Source organism: Chelon labrosus (assembly GCF_963514085.1).
Source record: "Chelon labrosus genome assembly, chromosome: 19".
NCBI lineage: Eukaryota > Metazoa > Chordata > Actinopteri > Mugiliformes > Mugilidae > Chelon > Chelon labrosus.
The window spans coordinates 5,422,166-5,438,322 of record NC_140352.1 but is presented as its reverse complement, the minus strand read 5'-3'; the positions used below and the strand labels follow the sequence as shown (position 1 = coordinate 5,438,322).

General features: G+C 43.9%; 1 protein-coding gene across 1 annotated transcript; it reads left to right on the top strand.

Annotated features, from left to right (window-relative positions):
• Positions 1 to 401: 401 nt before the first annotated feature.
• On the top strand, positions 402 to 14,832 carry cpn1 (carboxypeptidase N, polypeptide 1). Its single transcript, XM_084567041.1, has 9 exons — positions 402 to 832; positions 3,473 to 3,669; positions 5,602 to 5,757; positions 10,424 to 10,600; positions 10,691 to 10,802; positions 12,598 to 12,737; positions 13,305 to 13,404; positions 14,182 to 14,300; positions 14,387 to 14,832. Exons 1-9 carry the CDS (start codon positions 595 to 597, stop codon positions 14,495 to 14,497), a joined length of 1,350 nt encoding a protein of 449 aa, XP_084423167.1. The 5' UTR covers positions 402 to 594; the 3' UTR covers positions 14,498 to 14,832.
• The last annotated feature ends 1,325 nt before the right edge of the window (positions 14,833 to 16,157 follow it).

Genomic DNA, 16,157 nt, shown 5'->3' with positions numbered 1-16,157 from the left:
CACAGGGATTGTGTGTTGACTTAAGAGTTAATGAATGGATGATTGAGGGCTGCAGGGGTTGGGGAAAGCAGTGCCGTGGAAACAACCCCTCTTTTCCCAGGAAGGGGGCATAGAACAAGAGTTAAAGACAAAGAAAGGGATAGAAAGTGAGTGTCTCAGAGACAGAATGAAATTCAGATTGTGTGTGCAGAGAGCCCAAACGGGGCCGCGGGGCGAACTACTTGAAGCAGAAGCATTTCGGAGCACTAATAAAGCAAGTAGCATGTACTTGACAAGGACCCAAAGGGGAAGAGAGAGAGAGAGAGAGGGAGAGAGAGGGAGAGAAACAGCTGTTGGAGGAGGAGAGTGAGACAAAGAAGGAGCAGGGGGCTGTCCTTACTTGCTCTTCACTGTGAGGACTGTATGTGGGAGGAGGCAGAGAGAGAGAGCAGGGAGAAAGAAGGGGGACAAGAAAGGAAAAGAGCAAGCAGGGAGCAAGCAGCATGTCCTGTGTGTGAGGGGATAAAGACGTCTGACATTGTGTGAGTGTTTTGCATACTTGTAGGCAGCCTCTTCACCGGCCCCCCTGTGCACAACTTGGTTCTGAGGAGGACCATGCAGCAGAGGTGGACTCTTCTCCCCCGGCTCTGCGCCCTCCTGCCGGGGCTGATGGGGATCCTGGTGACGGGCTCGGACTTCCAGCATCACCGGTACGAGGAGATGGTGCGGGCGCTGTATTCGGTGCACAGCGAGTGCCCCTACATCACGCGCATCTACAGCATCGGGCGAAGCGTGGAGGGGCGCCACCTCTACGTGCTGGAGTTCAGTGACAACCCGGGCATCCACGAAGAGCGTGAGTAACACCTGATTCATTGTTTGACCGGTAATAACGGACGGGCATGTCACACACAAAAAAAAGGGATTTCGAGTTGGATTTCGCTGTGAATGAGCTCAAATAAATCTGCTTGACACTTGACAGATTTCTTTCATTTTAATTGATTGCGGATTTTAAGTGAACAGGCAGCGATTGGCCGCTCGTTTGTTTTGTCGCTTCTGGGAGTGAGAACATAGCTGGCAGGAGACAGAGAGCAATCTGTGGGGGATCTGGTTTTGTCCCAGCGAGATGAAATGCAAGCTTTTTTTGGGAGCTTTTGGGCTTTATGAAGCTTAAATCACTGTGTGGCTTAACAAAAAAAAAAAAAAAGAAAGAAAAAGGAGGCGTAATCCTCAAGCTGGCTTCTTTGACGAACATCAGCGAATGTGAGCTCTGGAAAAATGAAAAAGAAAAGCGAAAGAATCGAGCGAACATCTGTGATTCATTTCAATTTTTTTTTTGCCATCCAGCCACTGACAAAGTGCGGGGTGTTATTCGGAGCCGAGCAGACGACAGAGAGGTTCACTTAGAGTCAACAAAGGCTTTAACCCTGAACCCGCTCTTGCAAAAGCTTTGCTTGTTTTCCGCCCCCCAACCTCTCTCTCCCTCCCTCCCTTCTCTAAACCACTGAATCAGCTCCTCAGGTGTTTATTTTGCATATCGGTTGCAAATTGGAAATCATCACCTCATTATGTCTCGTGTTTGCATTGCTAACGGGGCCAAAAGGTCACGTCACCATCGTGGAAGCGCTTGCTTTTGAAGATTTTTCCACTTCTGATATTGTAAAGCAGCTCATTTAAAAAAGAAGAAAAAAGCCAGATAACTGCAGGGAATGCTCTTTTGGCTGCAGCTGAGCATGCATTTTTTTTGTGTGTGTGTGTGAGTGTGTGTTTGCACACGTAGGGGCTTCCTTCAGTAGAATAGAAGGATGTGCGCCTGTTCTGTTGCAAGGTGACCGAGGGTGAAAAACAGGAACCGTACACTTCAGGGAGGGGAGTGACCTGAGGTCCTGTCTGGGTCAACCCTCCTGCAGCCTTTAGGAAGTTCATGTCTTTCACATGCTGCTGACTGTGTGTGTGTGTGTGTGTGTGTGTGTGTGTGTGTGTGTGTGCGCATTTGTGCATTTGTGTCTTTTCTGTAGCCAACCCTGTTTTCTGAACTCGAGGCCAGTTGGCCCCGCGTTAAAGAAAAGGAGGTGAATTGCAGTGCCCGAGCAGCCATTTGGATGCCTGGAGCAATTAGTGAAGGGCGTTGATACATTTGGAAGTCTCCACTCAAACCTCACAATACCCACCCACTCCAAAAACAACACTTACTTCGTTTGAACAGAAATACAACACACAGACACACAAAAAAAAGTTTAGTTCAGGGTAAAATCATATTCAGCTCCAGACAGCGTCCACCTCTGTCCTCGTAGCTGCAGCGTTTGCGGGTCTTTTGGTTCTCTCAGTCCTGCAGGAGTGATTAATGAAGGGACCCTAGGGAGGGAGGGGAGGTGGGGTGGGGTGTGGTGTGGTGGGGGCTCTCTACATAGAGTGAGGACTGTTTGGGCTGGTGGTTCACTCAATCAGTGAAAGATATCCATGAGAATGCCAGATGACCTTATCCAAACAATTCAATCGGCTGTGATCCTGTAGGCAGAGCTCACCTTCGTCCTTAAAACATTATGTCAACCTTCCTCTTACGAACTAATAGTGTGTGCAGCTCCCCGTGGCTTCCTGTGATCGTATAGAGGTCATCCGGGTCACGGCGGAGAGAGAAATTCCCAATTATTATTATTATTATTATGATTATTAAATGGACCTTGCTCGTTGAAATAGGCTCTATATCAAAGTCACGTCAAAATCTAGTTGCAGAAAACTTCAAGGCACATGTGGAGCAGCATGACGTGCAAAAACAAGACACTTTTAAAGACACAGATACACAAAATATACAAAAACTATGTCATAAATGTTTGAAACTTTCCAAACCGGCTGCAGAAGACAATAAACAGGACTGTACGAATAAAGCGAACAAAGTTGATAAAGTGCAGACGGTGCCAGACAGAGTGTAAACAGGAGCTACAGGGATTATACAGTACATTTACATGTTATTGCAGAGGTAGCATGGATAATAAATAATAATAAAGAGGTCACTCGAGGCTCAAAGGTTGAAAATGAACAAGGCAGACTTTGAAAGAATAAACTTACCTGGTTCTGCTCGAGGCTAAGCCGAATAAGATGCTTGGAGCATGCACATATTTGTTTGGATTAGATCAGTGGGCCGAATTGCATTGTGGGTAATATAGGTGCCAAATTCTGATCCCAGCTGTGCTTTAAGACACATACTGCAGTGACATACAAGAGGCAAACACGGGTTGTTTCCTTTTCCTGTTTCCCAGCTCAAGATCATCATCTCTTAAGATGTTCACCAGAAGCTGATGAGCAAATTTAAATCTTGCAGCATTTAGAAACTTTAAAGGCTATTAAAAAAAGAAAGGGCAGCATACTTAACGAGTACTCGTATATGTTGAGCTGCTCATGTACATGCTCTCCCAGGTAATCACTTTAAATGTCACGCTTGGCAGCAGCTCTATGTGTCTCCTTGACCTTCGTGCCTTCTCCATCCCCCCCTCCGCAGTGGAGCCCGAGTTCAAGTACGTGGGCAACATGCACGGCAACGAGGTGCTCGGCCGCGAGCTCCTCATTAAGCTCTCCCAGTTCCTGTGCGAGGAGTACCGGGCCGGAAACCAGCGGATCACGAGGCTGATCCACGACACACGCATCCACATCCTGCCCTCCATGAACCCCGACGGCTACGAGGTGGCGGCCAAACAGGTAATGCACACCAGGCTGAAAGATAAACCGGTGAAAATCTCCCACAGGGACGCTCTTGGCTGTGTTTCTTAAGGCTGCTTTTTAAAATTCCCCGTTTTTTCACTTGATCGTGTTGAAATATTAGAAAGTCCCGAGTCAAATGAAACACCTGCGAGTTACATCACAGCACACTGAGCACTTATCTGACTGAGGTATGTGTGTTTAAGACAAGCAGCAAACACACTATCAGGTAAGTGTTTTCCCGTTTGCTAATGTGTAGAATAATCCAATCCAGCTTTCTGTCCGAGGACATTATGGGCCGTGAAACAACAGGTACACACACGACCTACTGTAACACAAACACACGTGTGCGCCGCCTCTTTGAGGCTAATTATACGTCCTAGAGTTGTACCCGACAGCCCCCCTTGTTCACGCTGCACTGTAATTCGTTGCGTCAACAGATGTTTGGGTGCAGCGGCATCTGGACGACAGTGACAACGGTGCTAATTTGGCTTTTGAGGGGAAAACAAGACCAGAACAGAAGTGGCTTGTCAAGATTTCAGACAGACACACCAGATATCCACTGTTCCCTACACGTGCACGTATCATAACAGAATATTGGTGGAATGAACGAGTTTCACGGTCATTCTTCCGAAGGACTAAAAATGACACCAAATTTATATGGGTGAGTAAACGATCATATTTTATGCCAGAAATAAGGTCCAGGTTTAAAAAAAATGGTAGTTCCCCTTTAATGCCCGTTTAGGCTGTTTAGAGAGGAGGACGTTAAAATCTGAACCACCCAAAAAAGAAACAGCCTGCTTTGGAAGACATTCCAAAAATCCACCCATCCATTGCACTTCTGGTGCCAGTGTTTTTGCTGATGTTGTAATACCGTGGTTTCATCCTCTTTTGTGGTTCAGAGGTATCTCTATATTTCCCAGCATTCATATCATGTCATATCATCCTCCTCCACCTCCTCCCACATTGCTTTTTTCCAAATCAAAACTTAAAGACATGAGTTAAATAAATGAATTACTTTAAGTTTAATTTTTGAAAACTTCTCATGGCTATTGGAGTTAAAGAGAAGAAAACCACACAACTTAATGGGGCTGTGATGTTTTACAGTGTGCAGTAGATTGAAAATCAGATGAGAGACTTCCTGTTTTGGAACAAATTTAGAGTTTTTGGAGAACTGTGAGAGGAGAAAAAGCTTAAAGCAGCAATAAAAAGAAAATAATGATGTTAAAATACCATCTTAAAAAAATGCAAACACAGGAAAACCTCCTAGGCGCGCTAGTGGCTCTGTGAGGCTGCACTCACTACTCTGCACAGCAATCAACATGCTAACAGTGGTGTCCAGATGATGCTCTGCACGTATAATTTTCTACAACTTCGGTTTAGTGTGCATGCTATAATTTACACTAAATTCAATGTAAATGTGGAAACAGAAAGTGTGTTTGCAGATATTCTGTTGTAAATGTACAAAAATTTAGTATTTAGGATTCATCCTACGGCCAACGCCAAAGTCGGAACCCAATTTCATGGGAGATAACCAAGTTGTCGTCAAGGTATTTAACTCTAAATCACAAAAGTCAAATATTTTTAAAGACTTTTTGCTCTAGTATAAACTTGGTCAGTGTGACTGTGCAGGATTTGAGTGAATCATTTAGAAATATTATGTTTTTTTCCAAAGAAAAACAGTTGGAAACTATTTCTCTGTGGTTGCCCTACACATGGCCTCTCCAGGTTGGGGAATAATCCAGTTATTTTTCCTTCGCTCCTTCCAAGCAATGTGAATTCATAGCTTGAGAATACTTTATCTACAACCACAGAAGCCAAAATAATTCAATCACTCTGCAGAAAAACAAAAAAAAAAAAACAAGGTCACACACTCAACAGTTGCCACCGTTTAAAATAAAAATGTGCTATTTTTGCCCGGCGGGTCAACAGGGTCCAGAGTTCAACGGCTACCTGGTGGGTCGAGGGAACACCAGGGAAATCGATCTGAACCGGAACTTTCCAGACCTGAATGCGCTCATGTATTACTACGAGAAAACCAACGGGAGGAACCACCACCTGCCTCTGCCGGACAACTGGGAGCAACAGGTCAGTGCTGCTGGATACGCAACGCGGGAAGCGTACAGGACCCTGTTTAGGCATCTGTGTGTCAAAATCCACAAAGGGGAAATATACAGCGTGTGTGTGTGTGTGTGTGCATATGCGTGGAAATATTTGTGGGTCAGAGCATATGTGTGGGTGAGAAAGGAAAAGAAAGAGGGAGTGAGGAAGATGGATGAGTACATTTCCTGTGTGTGTGTGTGAATGTGTGTGCAGTGTTTGAGCAGAGTTATCTTGGCTTTAACGTTGTTGACATGATTTGCACCGGACCAGATTCCAGGCTGAGGTTCAGCTAAATGAAAAAGAAACTGTGCATAAATTTAAACAGTAAGTAGGCCCTGAAGTAAATCCTTCTGTAGTATCTCCCGTGTCGTGTTGCGAAAGTTTCGCGTCTGGTTGGGTGTGGGGCCTGCAGTGTGTTTGCACGTAGACATGTCTCTGAGTTGTTTTCTTTTGCGTTATGAAACAGGTGGGCTCACTCACTCCTGCTCGGATAACAAGAAGAAACGAAAGCATCTCTAAAATTATTCGGAAGGCCTCACTCCTCGTGCCATAACAAATGATAACATACGGCGTATACAAAGACGTTTAGCTTTCGGCTAAACATTTTTTTTTGTCTTTTCTTCACCACCGTGAGAAGTTGAACTGTGGCCTTAGAATTTAGCTGTTACCAACTACTCCAGAGTTCCTGGCTGTGTCTCCACATAGCTTACAGTCCTCCGATTTGACTCTAAATCCTCTATTCATTGCCAACACGCTAGGAGTTGCACAACTTCAGATAAGTCAGACAAAGATTACAGTATTTTGCAAAACCCATTGTGCAAAATGAGACAATATTCACTTAATTCTGTACTTGTTTGGACAATAACATTAAAAGAACGGTGAGACATTTTGGACATCTATTTAAGAGTGGTATAAAATGACAGACAGCAGCCTGTTAGCTTAGCATAAACACTGGAAATGGGAGGAATGCTAACAAATCTGCCGGATTTATTTTTAGCTTAGTAAAGTCTTAAATTGGTTGTTTTCATGTGTTAATTAGTACATTTTAGGGGTAATCTGTAATTCTGAGAGAGCCAGACTAGAAATATTGACATATTTTAGCTGTTTTTCTCCATCATATTAACCGAACTGTGCAAAATGAGACAACATTAACTTACTTTTTACTTTAAATTAATGTGGTTTGGACAATTATATTAAAAGAAGGGTGTGACGCTTTGGAGAATACAGTACAGGTTATTTGTTTCTTGCACATCTACTTCAGAGTGGTATGAATTGAGACATCAGCCTGTTAGCTTAGCATAAACTTTAACAAAAATTTTAACTGTAATTCTGTTTTTTGAGAGAGCCAGACTATATACATTCGGTCTTCATGCTAGGCTAAGCTAACCAACTGCTGCTGCTAGCCTCAGAGTGTGTATAGATATAATGAAACTCATCATCTAGGCTAACTCACTAAAAAAGTGAATTTCCCAAAATGTGTAACACTGCTTTAAACTGAAAATGTGTTCACACTAGGGGTTGCACGAGTTCGGATCTTTCAAAGTCCACTGTTACGTGATGAACTGACTAATCTCTGATGACGTCACTAATAAAAACCCAGTAGAAAGTAATGAAATCTATATTCTTGACCTGAATACATATAGTAAGAACAGACAGCTCATGTGCTACATACTGTGAGCTGCAGATATGTATAGCCTGTATAAAAACAGGCAGCACCTCAGCACCATCAATAGCATTTAATAGTACTCCACAGTGTGTTGTTAGATGGGATAGTGTAGCAGCTAAACGTCCAATATCTTTATCAAATAGTTGATGTACAGCCTCCTTCTCTCTGTTACCACAGGACGTTTGGTGAAGTTGTTAACTGACTGCTCTCCAGTGGATTTAGACCGTTCCTCTGCTAGCGTTAGCATTAGCCTTTTCAGATAAATTGCAGTAGTACTTTAGTTGTATTTCAGGACTGACGTGACATCTTTAGTGAAGTATTTCCACACTCTTGATGAACCGCTGCTAGTTTGCTGCAACGGCCCACTGGACTCCTCATTTGTCTTTTAGGAGGTGTCCATGTTGTTATTGTCACGTGATCAGAGACTAGTCGACATGATGCTTAAAGTCAACAAACCAACTGGTCGACTAGTCTGTGCAGCCCCTACAACGGATAGATTCTTTCTTTTAATACCAGACATTTTTACTCCTATGCGGCTACTGAATACCATTACACATGACAGGGAGCAGACTCCGTGTCTATATATCTGTGAGGGAGGCGTTGCTTCATTCTGGCTGATTGAACAGCCCCTATAGCTCACTGTGAGCTTATTCCAGGTCACTGAAGTGTAAAATGAACAGAGGGAGGACATGCGAGTGTGGGCTGTCAAACTATTGCCGTAACAGCCTGCCAAAGAAATACATTTTTAGCATTAAGGTCAGATCCTTGGGAATGTCTCAGCTGTCGAAAGAAACCGAAAGGTTATTTCTCATCGTTAATTCCTTGACGTTTGACTCTAAATTGGAGACTTTGAGTTATTACTGCTCTTTGTGGATATCATGAAACATCCCGGCAAGACTCCGGGATGCTCTGACCTCCCAAGAATGGGGCGTAGAAATATGATATAGTTAGAATAACATGCGAGAATAATACTGTAATGTTGCTGCTTTGCCCAGGGGTGCACGTCAGGAGAGCCAAACCAAGCAACTGTTTGGGGGGCCCCTGAAAAAAAAATTAGAAAGAGGCCCCCACAGGTATATTTTGCAGCTACAAACCACCTTAAATGTACAGGAGGTTGGCCCTGCAGTGCATTGACAGCCCTATTCCATCTACCCTATGACATATTTTGTCAGTTTGGACTGGGTAGCGCAGACTTTACCTTGAAGGGTGCAAAACATCTTCTTCTGAGACCAGTCAAACATGGAGGAGGTCGCAGGGAGGGGCAGATGCTAAAGCTGCAGCTAAGTTTATTTGCTTTCTGATATGATCGGTGCAGTGACGTCAAAAGAATTACAATTACAGTCTTTCCAAATAACCCTTTAACCATTTTAAGTTTATGTTTTTGGGGAAAGTTTTGCACTATAACGAAGTGGTGTTTGTGTCTTCCCAAGTGAGGGACCTTATTTCCGTCCCATTTGCATGCGGCCTGACAGAAGATGTGTTGGGAAAACTAAAACACTGATCCTTCCATCCTGGGGGCTCTGGCGACCCACCCACATGACTGCCTCCCGACAGGGAACGCACAAAAGAGTAACTGTGCCACTGTTACAGCTGCTTCATTCATGCTGCTCAGGATTACACTCTCACTGACTACATGAAGCCACAAGCCCTGTGCTAGCCTGCAGGCTCAGGAATGCTGCTTTCTTTTACTAATTTAGCCGAGTGATGATATTTGATTCAGAGGAAGGAGAGTAATGAAAACAGTCAAAGTGAAACTGTGTTTTTTGGGAGGCTTCTTGGGAACTTAAACAAAACCTTTTTTTATCCTCAGTTCTTTTACTGAAAGTGCACTAATTCTGTCTGGTTGCGTAATTGTATTTTTTCATGGTTATTTATTTTTTTTTGCCAAGGAGTCTATTTTTTAACAGCGTATTTACAAAGCCTTTAAAAGGAGCACATCACGAAGCCAAGCAAGAGTATCCACCGACGATTTATTGCTCGTTCGGCGTGGAAACCATATTCAGATCCGCAGTGCGTGCATCTGTGTGTGGAATTACGTCTAAGACAGGATGTCATTCTCTGCAGCCATTTGAGTTCTGCAGAGTCTGTATGTGTGTCCCTTCATATACAAGCCTGCTTCAAAGATTGCACCAGCATATAAAAAAGATTCACAGGTAATAAATACCTGCCAGCCCTCTAACCCTACGAGCCCTACTGCTTGGCTGCAGCTGCTGCATTCAAGGCCAGTGCGCTCTGATCGGTCTGATTATTCTCGAACAGACCGTTTATTGTCCTGAACGCCGTGTTCGAGGAGAGGGAATACACCCCGTCTCCAAACAGCGATTTACTGCATGCGGCTATGAGCGTGCGCGAGCGTGGTTAGAGCAGACGGGGAAAAACGAAAAAAATAAAATGGCAAAGTGGAATTCAGATGTTTAACATGTCTCCTGGAAGATGCCATCTGGACGTAGATGAATTAATTAACAAGCAGGCAGACTTATGTAAGTTTTAAAACAGCCTTGGGAGTAGATGTAGTTCTGCATATTGTAAAGGCAACTTTCCTGGCAGCTTTGTCTTGCAAAAGAAAAGGACTTTACCGAAATCCTAATCATTCCTTCAAACTGAGAGGCACGGTAAAATGAGATATGCTAAGCAGCAGAGGAGGAATGGTGGAGAAAAGGTGCAGAATCGTTTAACGGGCGTTGAGAATAACACAGGATTGTTGAGGATGACTGAGCTGCGAGTCCGAGTCCAGGAGAAAAATGCGTGCATGTGGCAGAGAAGAGAAAACAAGGGATTTGTAGAGATTACCAGCCAAACAGAGGAGCCAGCGGTTTCTGATGAAAAGAAAAACAGATGTTAACGCACTGACGTTGCTTGGGTTGTCCCGGGTGAAGCAAAGACTGAGCAGCAAACACTTTAATGCTCTAAAGATGATCTACAGGAGGAGGTGGTTAGATTTAAGGGTTCTGTAAATGTGACTTCCTACCTGAATCTGCCTCACAGGTGGAACCGGAGACTTTGGCGGTCATTAAATGGATGCAAAACTACAACTTCATCCTGTCCGCCAATCTCCACGGAGGAGCGGTGGTGGCCAATTACCCCTTCGACAGGTCAAGAGACCCTCGCATTAGAGGGAGGACCACGTACGCAGCCACTCCGGATGATAAGATCTTCAGACAGGTGTGCAGCAGATTCAGTTTTTCCCTCCTGATGTCACCCGCGTCCCATCTCATCAATGTGTGTGTGTGTTTATGTGTGTGTGCTTTACAGCTGGCGAGGACCTACTCGTACGCCCACAGCTGGATGCACAAGGGTTGGAACTGTGGGGACTTCTTTGACGAGGGGATCACCAACGGGGCCAGCTGGTACTCTCTGTCCAAAGGTAAGCAGAACCTCTACACGCCGATCGAGCGTAAGATTATGACCACCTGCCGAACATTGTGTAGGTTGTAAAACTCCGCAGCGCTGGACGACATCCTGTTCCAAAGAAAGACCAGACCACCTGCACGAACGACGACGACGAAGGCGCCGGCGTTAACTTCTGCGCGAATGAAATGCCTCGAATGACTCATTGTGAACCCGCTGACTCCTTCTGAGGCCCGTGTGCCCCGCTCTCACCTTTGACCTCTTCACCCCTCCTGCACGCCAACAGCTGCACCCACGCCGACCTTCCGCTCAGATTCGTGAATGACAGCACACAAACATCTTCTCTGTTGACAGCGGTTCGAATTCTGTGCAAAAACTAAGCGTACACTGATCAGGCATAACATTATGACCACCTTCCTAATATTGTGCAGGTCTCCCTTGTGGTGACTCATCAGAGAATGGACATGGGCCTTCTGAGGGTGTCCTGTGGTGTCTGATGTTAGTGGGGGGGCCCTTTGAGGGGGGGGGCCTCTGTGGATCATCCCACAGATACTTGATCAGTTTGGGATCTAGTGAATTTGGAGGCCAGGTCAACACCTTGTGCTGTTCTTCATGTTTTTTTTAGTTGTTCCTAAAGCGTTTTTGTGGCTGCATCCTGCTGGGGATGGCTGCTGCCATCAAGGAGTGTCATTGCTATGGGGTGGGGGTGCCTGGTCTGGTGGGTGCTACATGTCTAAGTAACATCCACGCCAATGAATGCCAGGTCCTAAAGTTTTCCAGCAGAACAATGAATTGTCACAAGATGGTTATAATGTTATTTACTTCTCCTGTTAGTGGTTTTAACGTTGTGGCCGTTGTCGGTGTATTGTTTTCTCCACTTGACAGATTTGTCCTCCGATGGCACCTAGAAGTAAAATCTTTCAACATGTGAGGTTTATTTTGTCAATGTGTGAGCGTCATCCAAGAACCCAGAGTGATTTGTTGGGCTGGGTTTGGTTACACTGGCAAATTAGAAGTTACACAAGCTCGGACAGGAAAGTTAAACTCCTCATCCTCTCTTGTTGGGCTCACGGGTTGGGAAATGCAATTTTAACATTCTGACTAACGCTTACAGTAATATTTTGCCGTTGTCGAGTCCTTGGAAGCCGCAAAACGTCAAGTCCAATCAAACTGTCTGGGCACGCAGTCAGTTTCAGCTCAATAATTAATCCCGTGGCTGCATCACTGACGATGTACCCGCGTCTTTGATGTGCACGTCCCGGTCTGGACTGGTCTGGGCTCTCCTTAGGAATGCGGAGCCGTTTTTCGCTTGAGTCATGCGAGCTTTTGAATTGGATGAAAACGGCCGCAGTTCCATTTAGTGGGGGCACGTTATGTTTATTTTAACAAGTCTTTTTGCTCCAAGTGTTATGTCATGGTCTGTGAGGTTGCAGTTGGAACTTTTCATCCCAGCGCTGGCCTCATGTGCATTAGCCTTTGATGAAAAGTGGGGTCGTACCGTAACATTTCTGCAAAGCTGCACAGCCGGGGATGAAGAAAGACTTAGAAACTTTACCTATAACGTTATGAAAGAAAGAAATGAATCACTTTAAGCTTTGTAAAACAACACCTTATTTGCCAGTGACTGTGAATATGCAACACTGGTTTTTAGGTACGCTGTAATACTGCCTAGCCTGATCCCATGATCCTGCAAAATCTTGCAAATTTGCTGCAAAATCACGTCAATATAAATCACTTCTAACGTGCAAATGTGTCCTGATCTGACAATAATCGATTTATTTTCCATCTCAAACATTCACCGTGTGCTTCAGGGATGCAGGACTTCAACTATCTCTACACCAACTGCTTTGAGATCACCCTGGAGCTAAGCTGTGATAAGTTTCCTCCAGCCACGGCGCTGCCCAGAGAGTGGCTAGGCAACCGGGAAGCACTGGTGTCATACCTGGAACAGGTCAGAACAGGCACTTGCACTCACAGTTTTCGCAATTCACAGTTACATAAAGCCGATAAAGTATTTTAAGTCTAAAACAGTTCACAAAAACCCAGCTGCTAAGAGTCCCGAGCCTCCTCGGCCGATATTTTCTGCATGAAGGGATTCAAACTGAGCTGAAATTCGGTGTAATACAAGTAAGCTGGCTTTTCACCTCCTGTCAGGCGTGGAGAGGCCTCGGTTAGGAGACAAAATGTTCTTTATTCCAGCGGGATTCAACGTAAGGGTTTCTGTGCCACAGAGAGCGGGGCTCAGAAATGTATACATTTTTTCCAAAGCACTGATTAAACAAACCGAACGGAGAGGGCCTGCAGAAAGTGTTTTTCCATTTACAGACCACCGAGACTGGGGAGGTTAATACAACAAGTGAAAGTGCTTTGGCAATGTGATTCATGACCTGATGGGTCTTGTATCTGATGCTGTTTCCTGTTGCTGCAGTGAAATCAACAGCTATCCGAGGTCGCTCGTTCTTGATTTACCTGCAGCAGCACGTATTCTGAAGCTAAGTGCACATTTCTCCTCTTTCAGGTGCATCATGGGATAAAAGGGATGGTGTATGATGAGAACAACAACCCCATCGGCAACGCTGAGATCTCGGTGGCCGGTATCAACCACGATGTGACCAGCGGTAGGAGCTTTTTTCTGTGCAGATTTGGTTGTGATTCATTATTTGGCGACTCCAGAGCTGAAAAAATTGAAAGAAATAAAAATAAATGCATGTTAGATTTGAGGTAAATGAAACGTGGTCTTCTGCACGTATGATGGAGCCAGAAACGGTTGTATTCATGTAACTTAAATTACTTTTTGGTGTAAGAATACAAGTATATTTGTATTTCTTATAAAACAGTCTCCAGCTGTAGAGAGAAGTTGTTGAAGTTTAGCTCATTTATTACTAAAGTCAGTCCTCAAATGTGTAGTGGACGTATCGCCCTCTGCTGGTCAGGGGTGGAAATACAAGCTAAATACGCTGTGTTATATTTATTATTTATTTGAGCTTTAAATTAAACAATTTAACAGAAAATTTTAAAAAAATGATATAATTTAGAATGGTATTTGATATGTGTGGAGGGGGCGTGGTGCATCAGCTGCAGGAGAGAGGTGTGGAGAGGGCTCATGAGAGCAGCACCAGGTGAGAGTGATTAGTCCAACAGGATGCAGGTGTGCCAATCACTCTCACCTGGCGCTGCTCTCATGAGCCCTCTCCACACCTCTCTCCTGCAGCTGGTGCACCACGCCCCCTCCACAATATGTGTTAAAATGCATCAGTAATAAATGTCTAATAGCTCTTTACAGAACTGTAGAAAACTTTTTTTTGACTGTTTTCTTATGGTGCATGTTTACTGCGTGTAAAATTCTGTTTAAAATAGACAGCTTAATTAAAAATATGTTGTGTTTGCTGTTCCAGGAGTCGACGGCGACTATTTCAGACTTCTATTACCAGGCACCTACACTGTGACGGCCTCTGCAGCCGGTTACCTGCCCTACACCAGCACCGTCACAGTGGGACCAGCTGAGGCCATACAGGTTTGTTTTTCTCATCTAAAAATAAAATTTAATGTGGAATAAAAAGTCATTTCTCACACCTCTCTTTTCCTCCCTTCCCCTCGCAGCTTAATTTTCACCTGAAAGCGGCTCCGAAACAAAACCTGAAAGCCAAGCACCACCACGGCAAGAAGAACTTGTCGTCTCCCAAGGCCAATTTAAAGCTCGGCCCCAGATGAGACACGGACTAAAATCACAACTTCTCACGCGAGCATCAACTCACACACACACACACACACGTACACTGAAGATCTCACACAAACACACCAATTATGTAAATGATAAATGATGGTTATATACCTTTGTAGTCCCGTAGGCTATGTACTGTCTCTCAAATCTTCTTGTGGCTAAATACAAACTGTGTGTCTGTATTAAGGAGTCTGGTGTATTTATGTAACACTGTCGGTATGTATGAACACAGCTATCTTCTATTTGTAAAGGACTTTTTTTTTGTTTTGATTACTATAAACTGATGACAAGTGAAAGTGAAAATAAAAAGAATGTTTTTACTGTCGTCATTTGCCTCCTTTCTATACTTTTTACACTGTCAGGCCAAAAAAAAAAGAGGTAGGAGCCTCCTGTTGGATAATTACTGCATGGGTGATTATCTTTCAGCTGGAAACAAGTTATTTAACCCCAACTGATGCAATGAGTAGCTTCTCATTTCTTAAACAACCATGTCTAAAGACACATCCTGTGGTCGTGGAAAAGATGTTAGTCTGTTTGAGAAGGGTCAAATCATTGGCATGCATCAAGCAGAGAAAACATCTAAGGAGATTGTAGAAACTACTAAAACTGGGTTAAGAACTGTCCAACGCATTATTAAAAACTGGAAGGATAGTGGAGAACCATCAGGGTAAGAAGAGAGGCAGATGAAGTGATGCACCCATCATGCCTAGTGTCTACTGTACAAGCCTGTGGGGGCAGCGCTATGATCTGGGGTTGCTGCAGTTGCTCAGGTCTAGGTTCAGCAACATTATGTGTCCAAAGAATGAGGTCAGCTGACTACCTGAATATACTGAATGACCAGGTTATTCCATCAATGGATTTTTTCATATTCCAAGATGACAATGCCAGGATTCATGGGGCTCAGATTGTGAAAGAGTGGTTCAGGGAGCATGAGACATCATGTTCACACATGGATTGGCCACCACAGAGTCCAGACCTTAACCCCATTGAGAATCTTTGGGATGTGCTGGAGAAGGCTTTGTGCAGTGGTCAGACTCTCCCATAATCAATACAAGATCTTGGTGAAAAATGAATGCAACACTGGATGGAAATAAATCTGGTGACACTGGAGAAGGTTATGGAAACAATCTTTCTTATGAATGAACGAAGGTCATTCAAGTGCCATACATCTAAGAAGAGCACACAAGACTAATCTCTGATAGCCAGCAGAAATAAAGTCAATACATAGTACAGCAGTTATGTACTGAGCGCATTAAATCAGATATAGATTCACACTTAAGCAAATAATTAAACATATAAAATAAGATAATGAGCTTTTTAATCTCTCTGTAGCATGTGTTTGAGAGCTTTTGTCCACCTGGAGAAATACAGGTGACGTTACCTGGTGAAGTGTCACGATACACACAGTAGGTGTCGCTGTTGTACAAGGAAAATAAACTGCTTGTTCGAAGAAGAAACTCTGCTCTAAAAGGTTTTACACGAGTAATTTAACCTACTGCAACTTAGTTGGTCTCAAATGTTTTATTTCACCTTGTTCATAAACTGCAGTGATTAGTTAGTAAGCAAAAAAATAAATGAACGAGCAGCAAATTACTGAATAATTTAAGAAACTTTCATTGAGATTAAATGATCTGTTCTTCATTTGGATCA

Coding starts and splice junctions, on each gene's coding strand:
- cpn1 (XM_084567041.1), top strand. CDS start 595: ATGCAGCAGAGGTGGACTCTTCTCCCCCGGCTCTGCGCCCTCCTGCCG. Junction 833..3,472: donor CCCGGGCATCCACGAAGAGC/GTGAGTAACACC, acceptor CCCCCTCCGCAG/TGGAGCCCGAGTTCAAGTAC. Junction 3,670..5,601: donor ACGAGGTGGCGGCCAAACAG/GTAATGCACACC, acceptor GCGGGTCAACAG/GGTCCAGAGTTCAACGGCTA.